At 31.9% G+C, this 19,367-nt stretch overlaps 2 protein-coding genes across 2 annotated transcripts; one reads left to right on the plus strand and one right to left on the minus strand.

Annotated features, from left to right (window-relative positions):
- Positions 1-148: 148 nt before the first annotated feature.
- Herp (Homocysteine-induced endoplasmic reticulum protein) lies at positions 149-11,001 on the minus strand. The gene is made up of 5 exons (XM_085942866.1): positions 10,501-11,001; positions 4,251-4,888; positions 3,874-3,928; positions 1,672-1,898; positions 149-1,525 (listed from the first exon to the last, which is right to left on the minus strand). Exons 1-5 carry the CDS (start codon positions 10,633-10,635, stop codon positions 1,219-1,221), a joined length of 1,362 nt encoding a protein of 453 aa, XP_085798992.1. The 5' UTR covers positions 10,636-11,001; the 3' UTR covers positions 149-1,218.
- An 828-nt stretch (positions 11,002-11,829) lies between these two features.
- MED20 (Mediator complex subunit 20) lies at positions 11,830-17,790 on the plus strand. Its single transcript, XM_085942985.1, has 4 exons — positions 11,830-11,972; positions 12,097-12,239; positions 13,646-13,905; positions 16,376-17,790. Exons 1-4 carry the CDS (start codon positions 11,959-11,961, stop codon positions 16,583-16,585), a joined length of 627 nt encoding a protein of 208 aa, XP_085799111.1. The 5' UTR covers positions 11,830-11,958; the 3' UTR covers positions 16,586-17,790.
- Positions 17,791-19,367: the final 1,577 nt, after the last annotated feature.

The raw sequence follows: 19,367 nt of genomic DNA on the forward strand, positions 1-19,367 counted from the left end.
AAAAAGAAATAACAAGCAGATTAATCTTGAGAGTGCATGAAAATTAGTGCAGTGTTCCCACAGATCCTTTCTTTGCCACATTTTTATATGTTTTGACTCCATCTAAATTAGAAGGTTTTCTTCAACAGCTTTGATTTTTTTTAAGAGTTTATTTATATCTAGAGCAAATATTATGTGACATTTTTGGCAATATAAAAATGGTTTGAAATGAATTATTTAATGACTGATACAATGCATTAGTAAATTAGGTTTATTATATTATTATACGTACTTTTTTAAATGCATGCCTATCACCTTTACAATTATTTGGTGTTCAATTCTTAAATATATATGTATAACGAAATTGGAACGTATAAATAATATTGGATAGGTAAACAAATTTGATAGTTTATACACGTCATGTCTAGATTTATTTATACTAAAAAATAAAACCAACTGTGTACACATTTCAATTCGTTAATAACAAATTCATCAAATGTATACATTTCCTTGAATATAAATTTTGTCAGCATTCTTTTCAAACATTCCAAGTATATTTTACGTCTCAGATAAATTTTTAATGAGTTTTATGTACAAAATTTAATTGTACATTTTCTATCGCATCCAGAGCTGCAAAAAATAAATTATTTTGAAGACTTGAATGTTTTTCACACATTTTGTAATTTGAATGTGGTGTTCAATAAGAAAATCATTTTTAAAAAATCACAAGACTCAAGACTTGTTTAATTTTAAAATGCCAAAAGACTAATATTTTATGTATACTTTAATTCATAGTGACACTTTCAACATTCAAAATAAGACCATTGAGATAATGATGAAATTGAGAGATGTTTAGTTTCAAAAATGTTAAATAGCAAATTCTATATTTTAAAATTTTTTATTATATTGATTAATCTCAATATCCAATTTAGTTTTTGTATATAATAAATATATGTTTCAAATACACGACATTCATTCATGCATCAATCGTCCTTTATATAATATAAATAATATGAAAAGACATTTCCGTGCATCTTCCATCGCTCACAATTTTATCCCGGCAACCTCACCTTGGAGAGTCGATGCATGGGTGTCTTTTCCAGTCATTCTTCGCACCGTGCCGGACAACAAAAATCACCGAGTGCATTTTACAATTCAGTGCCACCAAATTACACAATATGGCAATAATTTTTCCTTTGGATTAATTTACTGGTATATATCAATAATACTAGAGATGCCTTATAGCACATTGGGAGTTTCAGGGAGCAACGAAGCTATGAATGAGGTGACTACGGTCCACGTGATTGTCAGGAGAGACTGCTGGTTCTCTTGGGGGTTTTCTACATTCTGGTTAGGAGTGATTTCTCCCACTTGGGGCACATTCGGTGGTTCGACCGCTTCTGTTTCGGCTTCAGCCACATTCGGTTGAGGCTGCGGTTGTGGTTCAACAGCGTTGTTGTTCTCCAGCGGCTGTTGTTGATTATTGTTGTTGTTGTTTTCTATATTGTTGTTATTGACGAGCGAGTGAAAATAACCTATTTGGTATCTGGAAAGAGAAATTTCGAAAACAATAAGAGAAGATATCATTGAGTAATATGAAATTAGAATCGGCTCATGTATCGAGTTTGCCAGCCACCGAAACAGACTTAAAAATCAATTATGTCCAAAAAAATTAAATGTCTGTATACTCACAGATAAACAAGGAATCCGGAAACCAGTACAATGAAGAATCTGAGTGGGCTGGAGTAGAAGTAAACGATGGCGAACATGACCATGACACGGGTCATGATGTAGACCCAGTCCAGCCAATCCCAGTTGTCTAGCTCCGCCTGCCCGTCGTTGTTATTGTTCACAGCTTGCGGTACGGCAGCCACCTCCTGGTTTTGATTCACATTATTTTCTGCATTCTGTGCTGCCATCTGTAAAGAATGAAAAAATTATATTGGCAACACAAAAGATGTAAGGTGTGTGAGAAGTAGGTGACGCTAATTTGTACATTGTCTATATCGGGTATCGCTGATAATATCTACACCAATGGCGAAGGGTGAAAGTAGGCTGTTAAGATCTGACATAAATAGTGCACACTAAACTTTGTCAGTCTTATGTATTTGTTTTTATTGAACTAAGACTGCAATATGCAGACAGTATTGGTTAATTTTTATAAACCCTGCGTAAACCAAACCATAAAGATGAAAAATTTTCTTCTGTCTATAAAATATCTAAAACACAAATTTTTAAATATTTATAGAAAGATAACTATTTTTTGACTATTATCTATGATGGCTTCACGCAGGGTTTCATTAATTTTTAAAAACTAACCAACACTAACCTCAAATTGTAGTCTTTGTTTAATGAAAACAAATACGTATGATTGACAAAGTTTAGTGTTCACTATGTATATAGGATCTTAACCCTTTTACCACCAAGGCAATTTGATAGGTACTGTCGTAAAATACCACTGTTTTATACTGTTTTGTTAAAATATGATATCTTTGTTAAAAATAACAATAATATTACAATTCTTCATGTATTTTATTCATAACATGAATTCCCTCACTGAATACTATGGAATATTTTATGATTTGGAGAAAAATCACTATTATCTTTCGAATCATAATGCGAGCACTCTGCCATTTTCGGATATTGTGAATATAAAATAACAAGTATGTCAGAATAAAAAAATAACAGGTTTATCAGTGCACTATCAGATGTCATGATCAATAATAATTGAGAATGCATCATACAATGCCCATATTATACTCATAATTCGGCCCCTTAGAGTCAAAGAAACGTATTTCATTTTTCTCTAGTTTACAGGAGACCCCAAACACAAGTAAATTTACATTCCACAGACATTAACAAGAAAGTGTTTGCAAAAGACATGTATAGACTTATCTTTTATCCATTGATTTTTTTGATAAGTTTCTTTGTCACTTAACATAACATGTCATTTAATGTCCAGTTCCATACGTAACTCAAAATTGTTAAAAATTAAGATAGGTTTCTTTGACTCTAAGGGGCCGAATTTATACTACGACTGAAGGTATTAGAATAATATATCGCCGACAAAGCCGATATATCGTATCTGTGGTATTCTAAGGGCAGCCTACCTCCACCCTTCGCCAGTGATCAACTCAATATTCTTGATATGTTAAAGTGGACTGTAATAAATATCAGAGACATCACGTAACAGAATTACTAGACATGCAGTTACACATAATTTACTGAAGAATTACCTTTAACAACATAACTTGATTAGAAGAAATAATAAAGAACTGAATTATTAATTTGAAGCTTGATTGTTATATTTTGCAAGCAGTGTAAAAAAGCAAAAAGGTGTGGAGAATTGATTTGGTATATTCAATTAAGAGTGAAACCCATTTTTATTTCCTACAAAAATAGTTTTTTTAAATTTGCTTTGCAACTACTCTAAATGAGGTCTAGTCCTCACATTAAACATTATTTATAATATGCCATGACAAAAATATTGATATTTCTCTATGTTTATTAGTGTTTTACCCTACAAGTCAGGCTAAAACATTCAAATTAGATACGCTTAAATTAATAAAAACCTCTTAAATGTATGTAAAATTTCAGTAAATTGTAATTAATTGAATGTTTTATAATACTACATAGATGTCTCGGGATCTACTACACTTTCCAATAATAATTGCATGTGGTTTGAATGTGGCAAGGTGACACTAATGGGAAATATGGATTGTGATATTAATACTATCGACTAAAGGTACTTGATGGAATTTAAATATAGATTGATTTAAGACTAGATTTCACATCTGTTGAAATGAAACAGAATCGATACAAACTCCTCGGAGGAATTCCTGAATACTGCTTAAGTAAATAAATTCCTGTGAATTATTATCATAATACACCAACCTGCTGATTGAAGAGATACGTTTGTGGAACATTCATAACTCCACCGGCTTGCATCCTGAAATGAAACAAATAAACTTTGATCAAATGCGAAAAAGGTTTTCAGAAAATATAATTCAATAAATGCCAAATAAATTATTGGTGTTTCTATTCTAAATTCTAATGGGTATATTTCTGATTAACTGTTATTAACTATAGATTTGTTTGATGACGAAGTATGAAAAAATAAATCCTAACAAAACCATGATAAAATGAGAAAACAAAAATTTTGTTTAAACATTATCATGGTTTACCACAAAAGAAAACAATATTCCAAATAGTTATTTATGGTGTTACTATAGTGATAGCAAATGTAAAATTAAAATAGACAATATACTGACATCTGCGAGTAGAAGTGCATGTACTGCGCTTGCATCTGCTGCATCCAGGCCATCTGTGCCGCCATCGTCATCTGTTCGCCGTTGGCCGCCCCGCCAACGTTCGGGACATTGGCCGGATTGATTCCGCCATTGGCACTATTGTAATTCATCCACTGGTAAGCTGTGGCAGTATTCCACGGGGTCACCCCCGGATTGGCGTTGTCCCAATAGTACGCGTGAGGGAATTGTCCGTTAAGGGCGGGGTTGTTATGGAACGGATTCGCGTTGGCCTGCGCAATGTTGGCGGGTGAATTGGCGGTGATGTTGGCCCCTTCGACTCTACGTCGTAAGCCCTCTGACATTGTGTCTCTTATGGGGTCGTTATCATTCGTTAATCTGGTATTATCGGTGGCGGTGTCATTAACTGGTTGTGTGTTGTCAGGAGAGCCGCTCGAGGAGGCATCTTGCGACGGTTGGTTGGATAAATGTCTATTTTTTGGCAAGGAATTCTTGTTTTTGTAGATTTTCGACTGTGACACCGAGCACACCAAGTGGACGGTGTGAGTATCTTGACCTTCGTATCTTCGTAGTACGTCTTTTAAAACGACAGTATCGGATAAAAGTTGTCCAGAGTATATAAGTTTTTGCTCTTCGGTTTTCTGCAAGAAATATACACATTGGTTATTGGTAACATGAATAACTAAAAGTGATCAGGGTTATTTCCCCTGCTAAACTTTAAAAAACTGAAGGCATTAAAGGATATTGTGTTATTGCTTACAAAAAACATTTTCAATATTATTTATTAATGGTCTTAAGGATATTATAATATCCAGTGTGTGTGAACAGAGAAATATCGAAAGAAAGTAATATGTAAAAAAAATGTTTCATCCTCATATATTTTTGACATAATATGAATGTTCGTTGCTCATATATAGTCAACCTCTAGCTCGTGGGCCTAATACGGCGCCGGCATAAAAGTCAAAAATTCGGACAAGGATAACAGAAAAAAAATCTAGAAGGTTTTCTGCAATCGTGTATAACAGTGGCGAAGGCTCCATACTAAGCGATTATTTAAAGCCTACCTTCTAAGAAAATTATATCTTCAAGTATTTATTTCAAATTGCAATAAAAAAATATATAGAAAATTTTAAAATATTAAGAGTCATCTATTGTGTGAATTTGAATGTAGACTATGTAAATTAGCCGAGTTTAGAATCAAACAAAAAATTACAAGCGAGTGACGACATCTGTTGTTTTTCTTTGAATGACGATTGTCGATTATTGACTTCATAATCGAAAATGGTTTTCTATACCTTATATGACTCATGTCTTCGAGCAAGTCTACAAATTTTATCACGTCTTGGAAGCGTTCGAGTGACCGCCTTCCAACTCTTTTTGCAAAGTTTATTGTCTATGCCTGCCGCTTTAAATAATAATAAATAAATAAGATGATTTAAAAAAATAATGTCTATTGGGTTCAATCAGATATAATTATTAATTGATTTTAAAAATAACAAATAATTGTATCTCGTGATAATTATTTAGATTAGTTCAGTCATAGACAAACATAATTTATATCGTTTTAATTCAGTCAGATTGTTGTTCAAAACATGGTGGTATAGTTTTATTTTGTGAGACAATTCTGTGATTTATTGTATTCTGAATGTGGATAGATTATCTTTTTTTGTACCCTAAGTCATTCGTCAGTGCTTCAAATACAAATTATTTGTAAAAATGTCTAGTTTTCCAACTGAAATTGGTCATTGCTGTAGTACAGATCAAATTTTAAAAATATCATTTTCAAGTTTGACGTTTAACCAAAAATCAGAAATTATCAAAGCTGGAAGATCAACCGTTCATTTAAATTTGCATACAGCAAAAAAAACTTATGTTAGACATTTCCACAACAATTTATATGACAAATATTCGTTTTTGACTGGCAGTTGTCAATTAAATAAACTATATTGTTGGCCATGTATGCTATTTGCCACAGATAAGTCTGCGTGGAATTATTCTGGTATAAGTGATTTAAATAATTTGACAAATTCAGTGGTAAAACATGTGACTACAGAAAAACATTTACATTCAATCGTAAATCTGGAATCTTTTGGTAAAACTAGAATCGAATTTGCCGTTGATAAACAACAAAAGGCAATTGCTAGAGTACACAATGAGAAAGTCGACAGAAATCTTAATATAATGCGTAGATTGATAGATACAACAATTTTTTTGGGTAAACAAGAATTATCTTTTCGAGCACACGATGAAAGTGAATCATCAAATAATCGTGGAAATTTCATAGAATCTCTTCAATTTTTATCATCTTACGATTCTGTAATTGAAGGACATTTTAATTCATTAAAATCTTCGTGCGCCTTTTCTGGATTATCAGGTGAGATTCAGAATGATTTAATTTCGTCAATATCATCCGTAATTATTTCAGAAATTAAGGCTGAAATTGCAGAAGCTAGTTTTGTTTCTATAATGATAGATGAAACACCAGATATTAGTCGCCGTGAACAGTTAACAACCATTTTGCGATACGTTTCAAATAATTCTGTAGAAGAACGATTTTTAGGTTATGTAGACGTAAGTTCAGAGAGAACTGCCATTGTTTTGAGTTCACATGTATTCTCCATATTAGAAAAGTTTAATTGTAGTGAAAAATTGGTAGCGCAAAGTTATGATGGGGCTGCAGTAATGTCTTCAGAATTAAACGGAGTTCAATCAAAAGTTCGAGAAAAATGTTCTATGGCCATATTTGTACCGTGCCATGCTCATATTTTAAATTTAGTTTTATCTAGATCCGTTGAAAATGTTGCGGAATGTAAAAAATTTTTTGGACACATTAATAAATTAGTGAGTTTTTTTAATACATCTACAAAGAGAAGTGCATTGATCTTGAGATGAAATAATGGATCGCCGTCTTCCAAGTGTTGCATCGACCAGGTGGCACTACCACTCTCGTATACTTAATGTAATACATGACAATAGATCTGATTTCATAACGACATTCGAGACAATACAGAATAATTCTTCTAAATGGGATGAAGATTCTTTAACCTTTGCAGATGCTTATGATAGTAAATTTAAAGAATTTGAATTTAACTTTTACTTAGGAATATTCTCCGAAATCTATGCCCGAACGGATATTTTATTTAAAATTATTCAAAGTAGAACTGTAAACATTTCTTATTCCATTAAAAAAATTAACGAATTTAAAAAATGGTTAGAGACCGACTTCCAAAATAGTTTTAGTAATTTATATAATAAATATAAAAACCTCTGTGAACCACCAAAAAAACGTCGCAGAAATGAATTAAATGATGAGCAATATTTTAAAATCATTTTTAAGGAGGTTTGCGATAACATTTTAATGCAAATGAACGATAGATTTGTTTCATTTGAAAAATTAAATTTTTTAGAATTACTTGAACCGACGCTATTTAAATCGTTTAAACGAAAATTTCCAGATAAACTATTTGAATCTCTGAAAAACAGTTATTCTGGTATTTTTGATTCAAGTCAATTGAAAAACGAACTTAAAGTCATTTATTCTTTACCAGAATTTCAAGATTCAAATTTAAGAGAGTTGTTCGAATATTTTAAAAACAAAAAATGTCTAGTGGAAGCTTTCTCACAGACTTATAAACTAGTCAAATTATTTTTAACGCTACCGACCACGACAGCGACGGCAGAAAGGAGTTTTTCTACTCTAAAACGTGTCCACACATATTGTCGAAATACTCAAAATCAAACTAGATTATCGAATCTTTCAATTATAGCTATTGAAAAAGAATTATTAATTAAATTAAAACGTGGGCAAACATTTTATGATGATGTTTTAAAAAAATTTCTGCAGAAAAACAGACGAATTGACTTAGAGTACAAATGATCATATAGTAAGCCTTTATATTAATTACCTACTGAAATATCTTGAAGTGTTTTGAATGGCAAAATGACAACAACGGCTTTTTTCAAAGCCACCAATGATATATTTTTGGGCGTATGTTACGTGTATGAATGTTTATGAAAATACATAATTTAAACTCATCGCTCAATTTTATACCGTCGGTGAGCTATTGAAATTTCAACGATTCAGTGTGGCGTTGTCATTAGTGTGCACATATTATTATTCATCAGTACTAATATCGTAAGTATTATCTTCTTATTTCCTGTAAGTATACCTTACAAGTGTGCTATTTTTCTCTGATCTCTACAGCTTACCTCTTCCCAAAAGTCACCCTTCGCCACTGGTGTATAAGCAATATCAAACCAAATACTTAATTGAGTCTTGTAGTCCAAGTACAAGAATCTATTAAGTTTGACCCTTGACTTGGAGAGAATGATAATTTGGTTCCAGAACCAGGAAATGTTACCTATGTCTGTATGTAGCTGAAGTACTATATATACATATTCTTTTTTAAATATTATCAAGTAGTAGGTAGGTACCTCTGTATTGTGTTTTATTAGTCATTAATTCAATTGGGTATAAGTAAACAATAAATTAATGTAGAATGAATATCAAACAGAAGTGCAAACTCATTTGTGGAAATAAGATAAGGTAAAAAATAAAATAACATAATATGTAAGTGCAGGTACTTATATATACAGTAGATATTATGCAGTTAATTACCATAATCATATAATATCTACCTAATCCAGGAATTTATAAGGTTGTGTCACTGGATAATAATATGTAATATTATAAATCAAAATGTATTATGTAAACGGTACCATTCTTTAGTATATTCAAGTGGTATTGTACTTAATCAGCATGATGCAATTGTAATGAAACATTAAGTATTCAATACTTAAAACACTTGATTAGGACTATACATTAGTCGCCTAATAATCCAAAATCTTCCGCAGCAACCAAAGCATAACTCCGTCACATGCATGATGTAATATTGTGTATAAAATCATAATAATTTTCAAGCTATCACTGTTTTTTTTGCATTATAGTCATGCTGGAATATATTATACGTAATGGAATGCTTTCTATTTCTAGTGCAAGTGTAGTGTTTTTAAGCCAAATTTATTAATTTCACAATTATAATAACAAACAAACAAGTGAAATTGTCAATGTGGATTGACACCCAGCATATTTGTGTCACAGTCGAAGATGGAAGGGCCTTGTGATCCTATACCCAATAGCAAATAGAATTTTGCAATAATTTATGGATCTATAATCTACCTATCTAATTTTTAAGTTAATCAAAAACAAAAATAAGATTAGATTTTATATTAGATATAGGCCTCCGTAGAGTGAAGGTTGAATTAACAGATTTTTGTTTATAGGATTTTGGATTTTAGCCACTTGCTCAACCTATTAGGTCCACACACACATTGAAAAACAACATGTGAATTTGCCAGACCCAAAATTCGTATGACATTATAAGCCTGACATGCAAACGCTCGCCTATCATGGGTTTAAGTATAATAGGTATACAAAAAAGGCTTTTATTTCTTTAATATTTTGACATAACTAAAATTTGTTTGCGATGGGTTCTTCAATGGCTTTGTTTAATTAGGCGTCAAGCCTCCCCATTGTACATCAATAGACAGTTTCTTGATTTTGTATGTATGTGATTGATTGTGTGATGTCATAATATCAGGGAAGGCATTAAAAAAACTCAAACATCAATTTTATTATTTGAAGTGTATGTTTTTTTGTTTCACATTATGATCATAAATGTTTTACTAAAAATTACATTATTTTCAACGTTTTTTTTTAATTTCCAGTTTGAATAACGTGTAGTATTATTATCAACATTGATTCATTGTATTTAATTTTAAAAAGCATTTAATTAAATTATGTGTAACAAAAGCATCTATAAAATGTGTAATAAAAATATTTGGTGATTCAATGATTTAAAATATTCAATATGTTCTGCACTACGCACATTTCTGTTTATTTAAAAAAAAAAGGTGTTTACAATACGTCATTAATGCTTTGATTGCGTACTTTACGATAAAAAATGACCTAAGCAAGGCGTTGAAAAATCAAGGTGTAATAGATTTTGCATCAAGGTCACCCTATTGGTGTTTACTGTTTATAAACATGAAAGATATGGTTATTCGTAATGATAAAAAAGGCTGACTGTAGTCTTTTAATAACACGTAGCAACTGATAACAGCTAATCGGGAATAAGACATTTTGCGATTGAAATTGACAGTTCATATTTTATGTTGTTATCTGTAAACATTGACATAAGTAATATTATAAGGAATATTTTGCGATGGATTTAGTTATGTAGATAGAACTTACAGGTTTACATGGATAGACTTCGGATAAATATCCTTTTAATTTTTGTATTGTCCAAGATAACTCGCATTTTATGGTCTGATCTTCAATTTGTTGGTTGGGAGCCTTCACTATCAATGTCACTGGCAAGCCCTCCATGGTGTTAAACTTTTGGAATAGTATACAAAAATATGTATTTAAGGTTCACTATTGAAATAGATAAATGAAAAGATTGTTCGAGAGCAATTCAATCACGCGACGATTTACTGATCCACGAATATTGTAAACGTCAAATCGAAACACTGCACTTCCCGATGCGAATACTATTCAGACTAGAAGAGGAAGAAACTGCCTGATAGATAAAACATAAATAAACGTTCTACTGATTTTATTTTAAGCAAAAAAACTCTTGCATCGACCGCTGGAACACTTCTTTGATAATAATTAGGGAACTGCTAATTCAGCCGTCTTATTATTATTTTTAATAATATCACGTAATAATATAAAATTTATTTATCTAAAAACCATTTGTCGAATTATGATTGGCGTACTACAAATTGACATTTCTAGTTTAATGTGTACAATATTATTGTTATTTCACTCTCGCACGATAGATTATTACGAGGGAAAACTAGACAACGATAATTTGGTCATAAAGAAGATATTGAAAATTTAAAAAATATTCATCCCTATGAATTATGGCTATTAAATATTTCTTTATTACCAATGGAAATATTTTTTTTCAGATGCGTCGAGAATTGAATAAAAATGTTTATGTTTAATATCTAATTCAGTTATATTATGCATCTTCATTATCGTGTAAAATATCATGCATGACATTAGTGCATCAATAATGTTATTTCAATACTAATTATTTCAACTGCAGCAGTAAAAAAAGTAGAAGGCCTAATATGTTAGTATAGTACCTAACATAAGCAACCCAGTATATCAATAAAAAATATTTTTGTGAAGAAATTCCTTTAATTTATAAATAATATTTACTATTTTTATCTTAATTTGTATTTTACTTCATTAAAAAAATACTACCATGGTTTTATACTTATATTTTGATGTTAGACAATGTTAAAAGGTGCGCTAAATACTCCTGCATTTATTTTGTTTGGTATGAGAAATTTATGATATGATTATTCAATATAGGTGCGTTGTGTTAGTTTAATCAACATTATTATTTCAAAGCTATTGTAAAAAAAACTCAGTACCTACCTAAATTTAAGTAAATAAGAAGAGTTTTGTAAGCAATCCTTTCGTTAGTTTTTCTTCGTATGGAATTGTAGAGTTTTTTAAATTCATATGTCATTTTCATTCGTCAGGCAACTCTAGACGCCAACTGTCACTTGAAATGTTTGTCGACAACAGCCGACGCCGATTTCCATGTAATTAAAAAGTAAAGTAATATAATATCTTAAAGTACTATTAACATAACAATCAGCGGTTATTTATGAAATTATACAGTTTGAAAAAATGGGTGTTACAATGTAAGTACCGAATTCTCTGTCTTTATCAGATTATTATGCCAAAAGTAACTTTATTTTAGGTTACATACAAAGTTACACTAGTATTTGTATAAAATGATAAAGTTAATGCATATTTCTTCATTAGTCTACAGCAGTATCCCGTTACCGAGAACAGAACTGGTCCTCAAGTAATTGAATTTCTCACTAAACGGATTGTTGCTCTTGGTGCTGTTCAAAGTGGACAATTCCTGGTGGACTGCGAGACATACATGTCCCTACCGCAAATGGGTATGGATGACCATAATAATATAGGCCGATTACATTTTCAGCGGTCACGCATCAGCTTTACTATGACTGGCTCCCGGGTTTGAATCCCGGATCTGGAAAATTCACATGTTATTTTTCAATACTTATGTGTGTGGACACTGTGTATGAACCTAATAGGTTGAGCAAATGGCTTACATCCATTTCTCGTAAAAATAAAAATCTCTTAATAAAACCTACTCTTAAAAAAACTGCAAAATGCGTCTTAAACATTCTCAAGAGCCGTTCCTTTATCTGTAGTCTCTGGATGACAGTGGCGAAGGGTGACTTTTGGAAAGAGGTAGGCTGTGGAGATATGATAAAAAGAGCACACTTGTCAGGTATACTTACGAGAATAGTACGATATTTACTACTAATGAATAGGCACACACTAATAAATGATAACGACACACTAATTCAATGAAACTTCAAAAACTCATTGACAACATAAAAATGAGCGATGTGTTTAAATTACGTATTTTTCAAAACATGTATACGCATCAAAAATCATTAGATAAAATTTATTTTTATTTTTAAAAACAATCTATACTTACTTATTTATTAATATTCGATTAAACGCCGTTGAAATTATTATTTTAATTATCTAATTATTAATGATTTTGGACAAAGTGCGCAGTCGTGACAACAATATTATGCGCGAATGTTTTAGGCTCTGCGAAAGGAGCTTGCCTCATTTCGTACAAATCAGCAGACTTGCTGAGGTTACGAGACGTAAAGTCCATACGAAAAAAACTCAGAATTATTCCAAACATAATCGGAAATTTATTTACCGAGAAGTCGCGGCGCGGCGTTTATTATTTAATTTACGGCGCGGCGCGCTGTGGTTTTTTTAATACCTTTGCAGTTGTTTTGTAAACTGTGTAATACTGTAATACATTCCTACATATGCGATCTCGTTGGCAAAATAAATTATTGTTATATAACATAAAATAATGAAGTGATTAAGTATATAAATATGTCAATATGCAATTAAAAAATATTTTTCTTAAGAAGGTAGGCTTTAAATAATCGCCTAGTATGGAGTCTTCGCCACTGCTGGATGATTGACTGGTTCATTCTGTCAAGAAATATGAAGCATTCGGCGCCAACACCATATTTCAAAGGCATCAATTGCCTTCCGATCTCTTGCCCTCACGGTCCATGACTCGACACCGTACAAAATTATGGAGAACACTAATGTGTGCACAAGCATCATTTACATGGGAATTGAAATTTCCCGATCCCTCCATATAGTGGTAAGAAGTGTCATCGCATTTTTCGCAATCTGTGTGCTCCTTATATCTGCTTCACATCCGCCTTTTCCACTAATGGTCAGTGTCAGCAATGATAATATACTAATTCACTTGCCATTATATTCTTAATCTTTTCAGGTCCCATCAAGACTGTCCACATACTTCACAATTCAGAACAGCCGGCCTCCGTCTTTTCGATTCTTGAAAGTGGAAATAAAACCATCCACCTGGCAGCAGATGGCTTATTTGATTTGCTCATGCTTAAATTGTCGAATCACTACACTTCAAAGAAACAAACCAAAGTTGAAGCAAAAGGCCCACGGTTTGAGTTGGGCGATTTTTGCATCAAACTGGGCTCCGTTACGATGAATCAAACATTCAAGGGAGTTTTAGTTGAGGTAAATATTATACTTGGAAGAAGGGGGTGTGTTGGTCATGGCTATTTGTGGCAAAGACTCCTCACTTAGCGATTATTTAGAACTTACCTTAATAAGAATAAATCTTAAAACTGTCAGCGATAATGGTGAAGACTCAATAGCAAACACTTATTTAATATTTACCCTAACTTGTAAAGAAGTCATTTAACTACGAGAATTTTTTAACCACCAAAATGTAGTAAATGGCAGAAATAAAATAATTATATGTAAGTACATGAAGTTGGCAGTGTAATCTCGATTATCGCAGCCTTTCCATCCAATCAAAATTTAAAGAAATACACCGATAACGTGACAATAGGGAGAATACAGTGAATATTCCAGATTGTATGGGGGAGAGGGAGACTTTTGTCTTGTTTGGTACAGTTTATGAAAGTACATAATATGTATTTTTCACTCATTTTGCAAGACCTCTGTGGCTCGGTCGTCAAGGGAGCCGTGCTATGGGTCTAGGTTCGATCCTGCGTCTGGCCAATTTTTGTGATTGTAAAATATCTAGTTGCTTATTTTAAAAAACATAGTAAATTTTGTTTTTATGTTCATTAAATAATTGTAAATAAAATACTGATGGAAGTAAATTTAGTTTCAAGGCCCTTAATGACTGCCCTAGCATATTCTTTTCTTTTACCCATAGCCTACTTTCCTCCAACAGGTACTCTTCACCACTGATGGCTATATTACATAAAACGGTACTCTGATTTATGCCGATTGTTGTAAACAATCGTCAACCACATATGGTTTATTACATGCAATGCTTCAGGTATTAATTGGTCTCGACTTTTGTCATGATTGCTTCTTAAGAGGAGATACGAGTGAAACACAAAAGTTGATACACAATTTTTCATAACAAACATCTAATTTGAATGAATAAAACAAGCTATGATTTATTCAAAAGATGGATATATTTTAGTGAGCATTACGTATTAGGTACGAGGGTGGGTCAATAATTCCTTAGAAAAAAGCATTAAAACAGGTTTTATTTTTGTATTTTTTTTTATTTCTCAACATAATTTCCTTGGAGCTCAATACACTTGGTTAGACGTTTCTCAATTTTTTTTAAACCGTCAGAAAAATAAGTTTTCGGAAGGTCCTCAAAATAAGCATTTGTCCGATCGATGACTTCTTCATTTGAAAAAAAACGTTGTCCACTTAGCCATTTTTTTAAGTTTGGGAAAAGGAAAAAGTCACTGGGGGCTAAATCTGGCGAATACGGTGGGTGGTCGACCAATTCGAACTTCAATTCTTCAATTTTAGCCATTGATCGTAAACATGTGTGAACACGAGCATTGTCCTGATGAAAGAGGATTTTTTTCCTGTTTAAATGAGGCCGTTTTTCTTCAATTTTGTTTTTTAGCTGGTCCAGTAAAGATGCATAATAATCCCCTGTTATTGTTTTTCCTTTTTCCAAATAGTCAACGAAAATAATTTCACGTGCATCCCAAAATACAGTAGCCATAACCTTACCAGCTGATTTTACGGTTTTCGCCTTCTTTGGACATGGTTTGCCTTCGCAATCCACTGCTTTGACTGTTCTTTCGTCTCGGGAGTATAGTGGTGTATCCATGTTTCATCTACAGTCACAAAGCGACGAAAAAATTCATCCGGATTGCGTTGCATGAGCGACAACAGGGCTTTAGAGGCCACCACCCTACTGCGTTTATTGTCGACTGTGAGCAAACGCGGCACCCATCTTGCAGAAATATTTTTCATGCCCAATTTGTCATGTAAAATAGAAATGACGCTACCTTTTGAGATCCCTGTAACCTCAATTATCTCACTCAACTTTAATCTTCGGTCACTTAACACCATATCGTGGATTTTATTGATCATTTCTGGTGTAGTCACCTCTACAGGACGTCCTGAGCGTGGTTCATCCTTTGTTGATGTACGACCACGTTTAAATTCATTTAACCAGTTATAAATAGTTGCAAGTGAAGAAGCAGATATGCCGTGAACTAAATCCAACTCATTTTTTATTTCCTTTGCTGTTAACCCTTTTATATTAAAATGTTTAATAACAACTCTAAACTCAATTTTCTCCATTTTCCATTTTTCCATTTTCCACAAGCAAATTTTTTTTTTAAATGTACGAGAAACACACAACAACCCGACCAATCTGATTGAAACTTCGCAGCATACTGAATCGGTAGTGCCGCTGCATGAAAACAAACCGCTTGCAGTATTAGTCGCGCCACCTGTCGGCTTTTCTAAGGACTTATTGACCCACCCTCGTATAATATGTTTTTTTTTTTATTGCGATTCACTTCAAAATTAGATCGATAATACATAAATTAATTCAAATTCTGGCTCTGACTATAATTGGTCATTGGATATATGGATATAGAATCGTGAGGCCCCTCACGTCACAGGTTTGCCATTTTGAGTAAATTGAAATTTAATATTTTTTTGCATAAAACAGTTGTTTGTATTTCAGGTGGAATACAGACCTTGCGTAATACCCAACGCTGTGTGGGATCTTCTCCGTGAATTCATGCAAGGATTCTTAGGCAACGTTGCCCCCCAGCAACCACCGCAGTATGTCCTAAACAGACTGAACGATATATATCAGCCCATGGACACAATTCATCAATACCTGGAGAACTTCAGTGCTTACAGAAAAGCAATGGGCCTAAGACCAAATTGAAGCCTTGTCCTTAGAGATGTGTGGATAATAAATTGGGTACATGAACATTAGTTAAATTGTGTGCAAGTGGACTTTTATAAACGCATTGCTAATATAATTTGTCATCTTGTAAGTAATTGAGTTATATAAATACTCTAAATCTTTTTTACCTGTGTTAATTACTTTATAAAGTATTAATGAATTGTGGCAAAATATGCATATTTATATTTAAATGCACAGTGCAGTGTACAGGCTAAGAAATCTGATTAATAGTTGTATCTCTGGAAGTACTAGAGTTGGATACGAATCCTGCTACAAAAATAACTGAATATCTCACTTGGTTTTTTTATATAACGCATTTTTTGCAAAATAATAATTAGCATTGAATGATTTTTTTTCTGCAATTATTAGTGTTTAAAAATAATTTCTTTTATATGGCCTACGCCTTCATCAACGCAATACTTTGTGCATACCAAACAGGACCAAAGACACTCATTTTGTATGACAAGAATTGATGTATTGTTGTGATTGCGGTATTAATTTTAATATCATCATCAGCCGGGGTCAATCCACTGCTGGATGAAGGCCTCCCCAAGCTTTGTCCAACTCTCTCGGTCCTGTGTCGTTCGCTGCCACGTATTTCCGCCGAACTTTACCAGTTCGTCAATCCAGCGGCTTTTAGGGCGACCCTGTGGCCGTTTCGTGCCCCTTGGGTACCACTGGATGACGGCATTTGTCCAGCGGCCGTCCTTTCGGCGAGCAATGTGCCCCACCCATCTCCATTTCAGCTGTTTGGCAACGTCTATTACATCGCGTACTCTCGTCTGCTTCCTAACCCATTCGCTTCTCTTACGGTCCTTTTTTCTCTTATTTTCATATTAAGATTTACAAATAATTATCAATTAGAAGGTTCTTACTCTTCAGCCCTCCTGTATTTTAAATTGATATACATATCTAACTGTTTGTATGTGTATTGTTTTAATGGTTTAATCTTTGGGGGTAGCCAACGATGCGGAATTTATTTGTTTGTTATTTAAATATGACAACCCCTCAAACTAACATTACGCTTGTTGGCTCTCAACCCAGTGAAAAGGAACCGGAGAAAAGGAGATTTTGGTACATAATACAATAATCTGACAGATGTCAGTCACGTTTTTGCAAAACATTTACAAATTGTAAATCAGATGAAAGTTACCTTTTCGTAATAAAAACACTTTAAATCGTTTTAATTGTTTTATTCATGATAAATTTATTGTCATTTTATAGGACTAGAAAATACAACATACTTAAACATAGGAAAATTAACACTTTATTTCTGGTAACATTACCGGCTACGTACATAATATAATATAAATAGTACCTATAATGAAACTAAACATTAAATTGAAGATTAGGAACACTTACAGGACACTAGAGATGCTTGGTTTTGATATGAATTTCATGAGATGTCTCGTTTTTCTTGTAATATGCAATGTCATAATATAATCTTTGCTAAAGAATTAAAATAATATTCACAAGCAATTTTAATTAGCTATTAAGTAGTAGATATATTTTGAATTGTTGATTATTCAACGACATTAGGTAAACATTTCTTTTTTAATAATCTTTTGTTGTCAATAGAACAAAAATAATAATGTGCTGAATGTATTTAAAGCAGTTAAAATGAATACTTATTTAAATAATATTCATTAGGTTTTAGTACTTCATAAATAAAATCAATACATATTACAGTTAAAATGTAATTTATATAATACATATTCTCCTATCCTCTTTATAGTTATTTAAAAAAAAGTCAGTTAAACTTTTTTGATATTGTTTTATGACAATACATTTGAGATTCTTTCATTTTATGATATGACACGGTGATATGGATGATGAATTTTAGGGACTTCATTTTGATAAATAAATAAAACACAATACATATAGCATTTTATAATATTAATTTCCTTCTTCTCTATAGGTAACTTTTCTTTGTTTCGTATATTATTTTAAGAAGTTATTAATCACCTCTATCACAAAGTACAAATATGTATCTAAAATTCATAAGTATTTAACGTCGTTTTAATATTTTTCATTCTTTAATTATAGGTAGGTAGTATAATATTTTGATAAAGCTTAAGATTTTGGGATTTATTTGGAGTTACATAGTGATGCCATATCTATAATAGGAAATATTTTTGATTTTATAATTTCAAAATTTTAACAAGAATATAAGATCGTAATATATCTATAATATTTTTGCATTAATTAAAATTTGAGAAAATTATTGTCAATAGTGTTATTTTGGATCTCTCCACCGATGATCGTTATATTTCATTATCGAAATCTCTTTATAAATTAACAATCTTTTTGATATGAATTGTTTTCATGATATTATTTCAATTTAATACTTATTTTTGTCTCAAATAATGCATATATTTTGTAGCATAATATAGTAATGTTTTTAAAAACATTTATGTAATCATTACATGTGATGGATTAGTTTAATAAAATAATTAGATTTAGTGAGTATAACATCTTATTATTGATTTTAAATATTTTTGATTCATTCATATCGGACTTTGATTATTCCAAAATACTTTTGAATTCATTTTGAAAATAATTTTTATAGGTAGGTATGTACCTAGTGAAAAATACCTTTTCTACAAAACCTCTTATGTTGCAAAATATTTCTTGCACTTATTAACCATAAAATATAATTATAATATACCTTTTGAATCAAACATCTACATAATATTATAGAATGTTTATTATATTTGGTATTGTTATTATTTCATCACAAGCAAATATATTTTTTTCTGAT

The sequence above is a fragment of the Rhyacophila brunnea genome, unplaced genomic scaffold (genome assembly GCF_057557595.1).
Source record: "Rhyacophila brunnea isolate RB1 unplaced genomic scaffold, BYU_Rbru_1.0 scaffold_15, whole genome shotgun sequence".
NCBI classification, from domain to species: domain Eukaryota; kingdom Metazoa; phylum Arthropoda; class Insecta; order Trichoptera; family Rhyacophilidae; genus Rhyacophila; species Rhyacophila brunnea.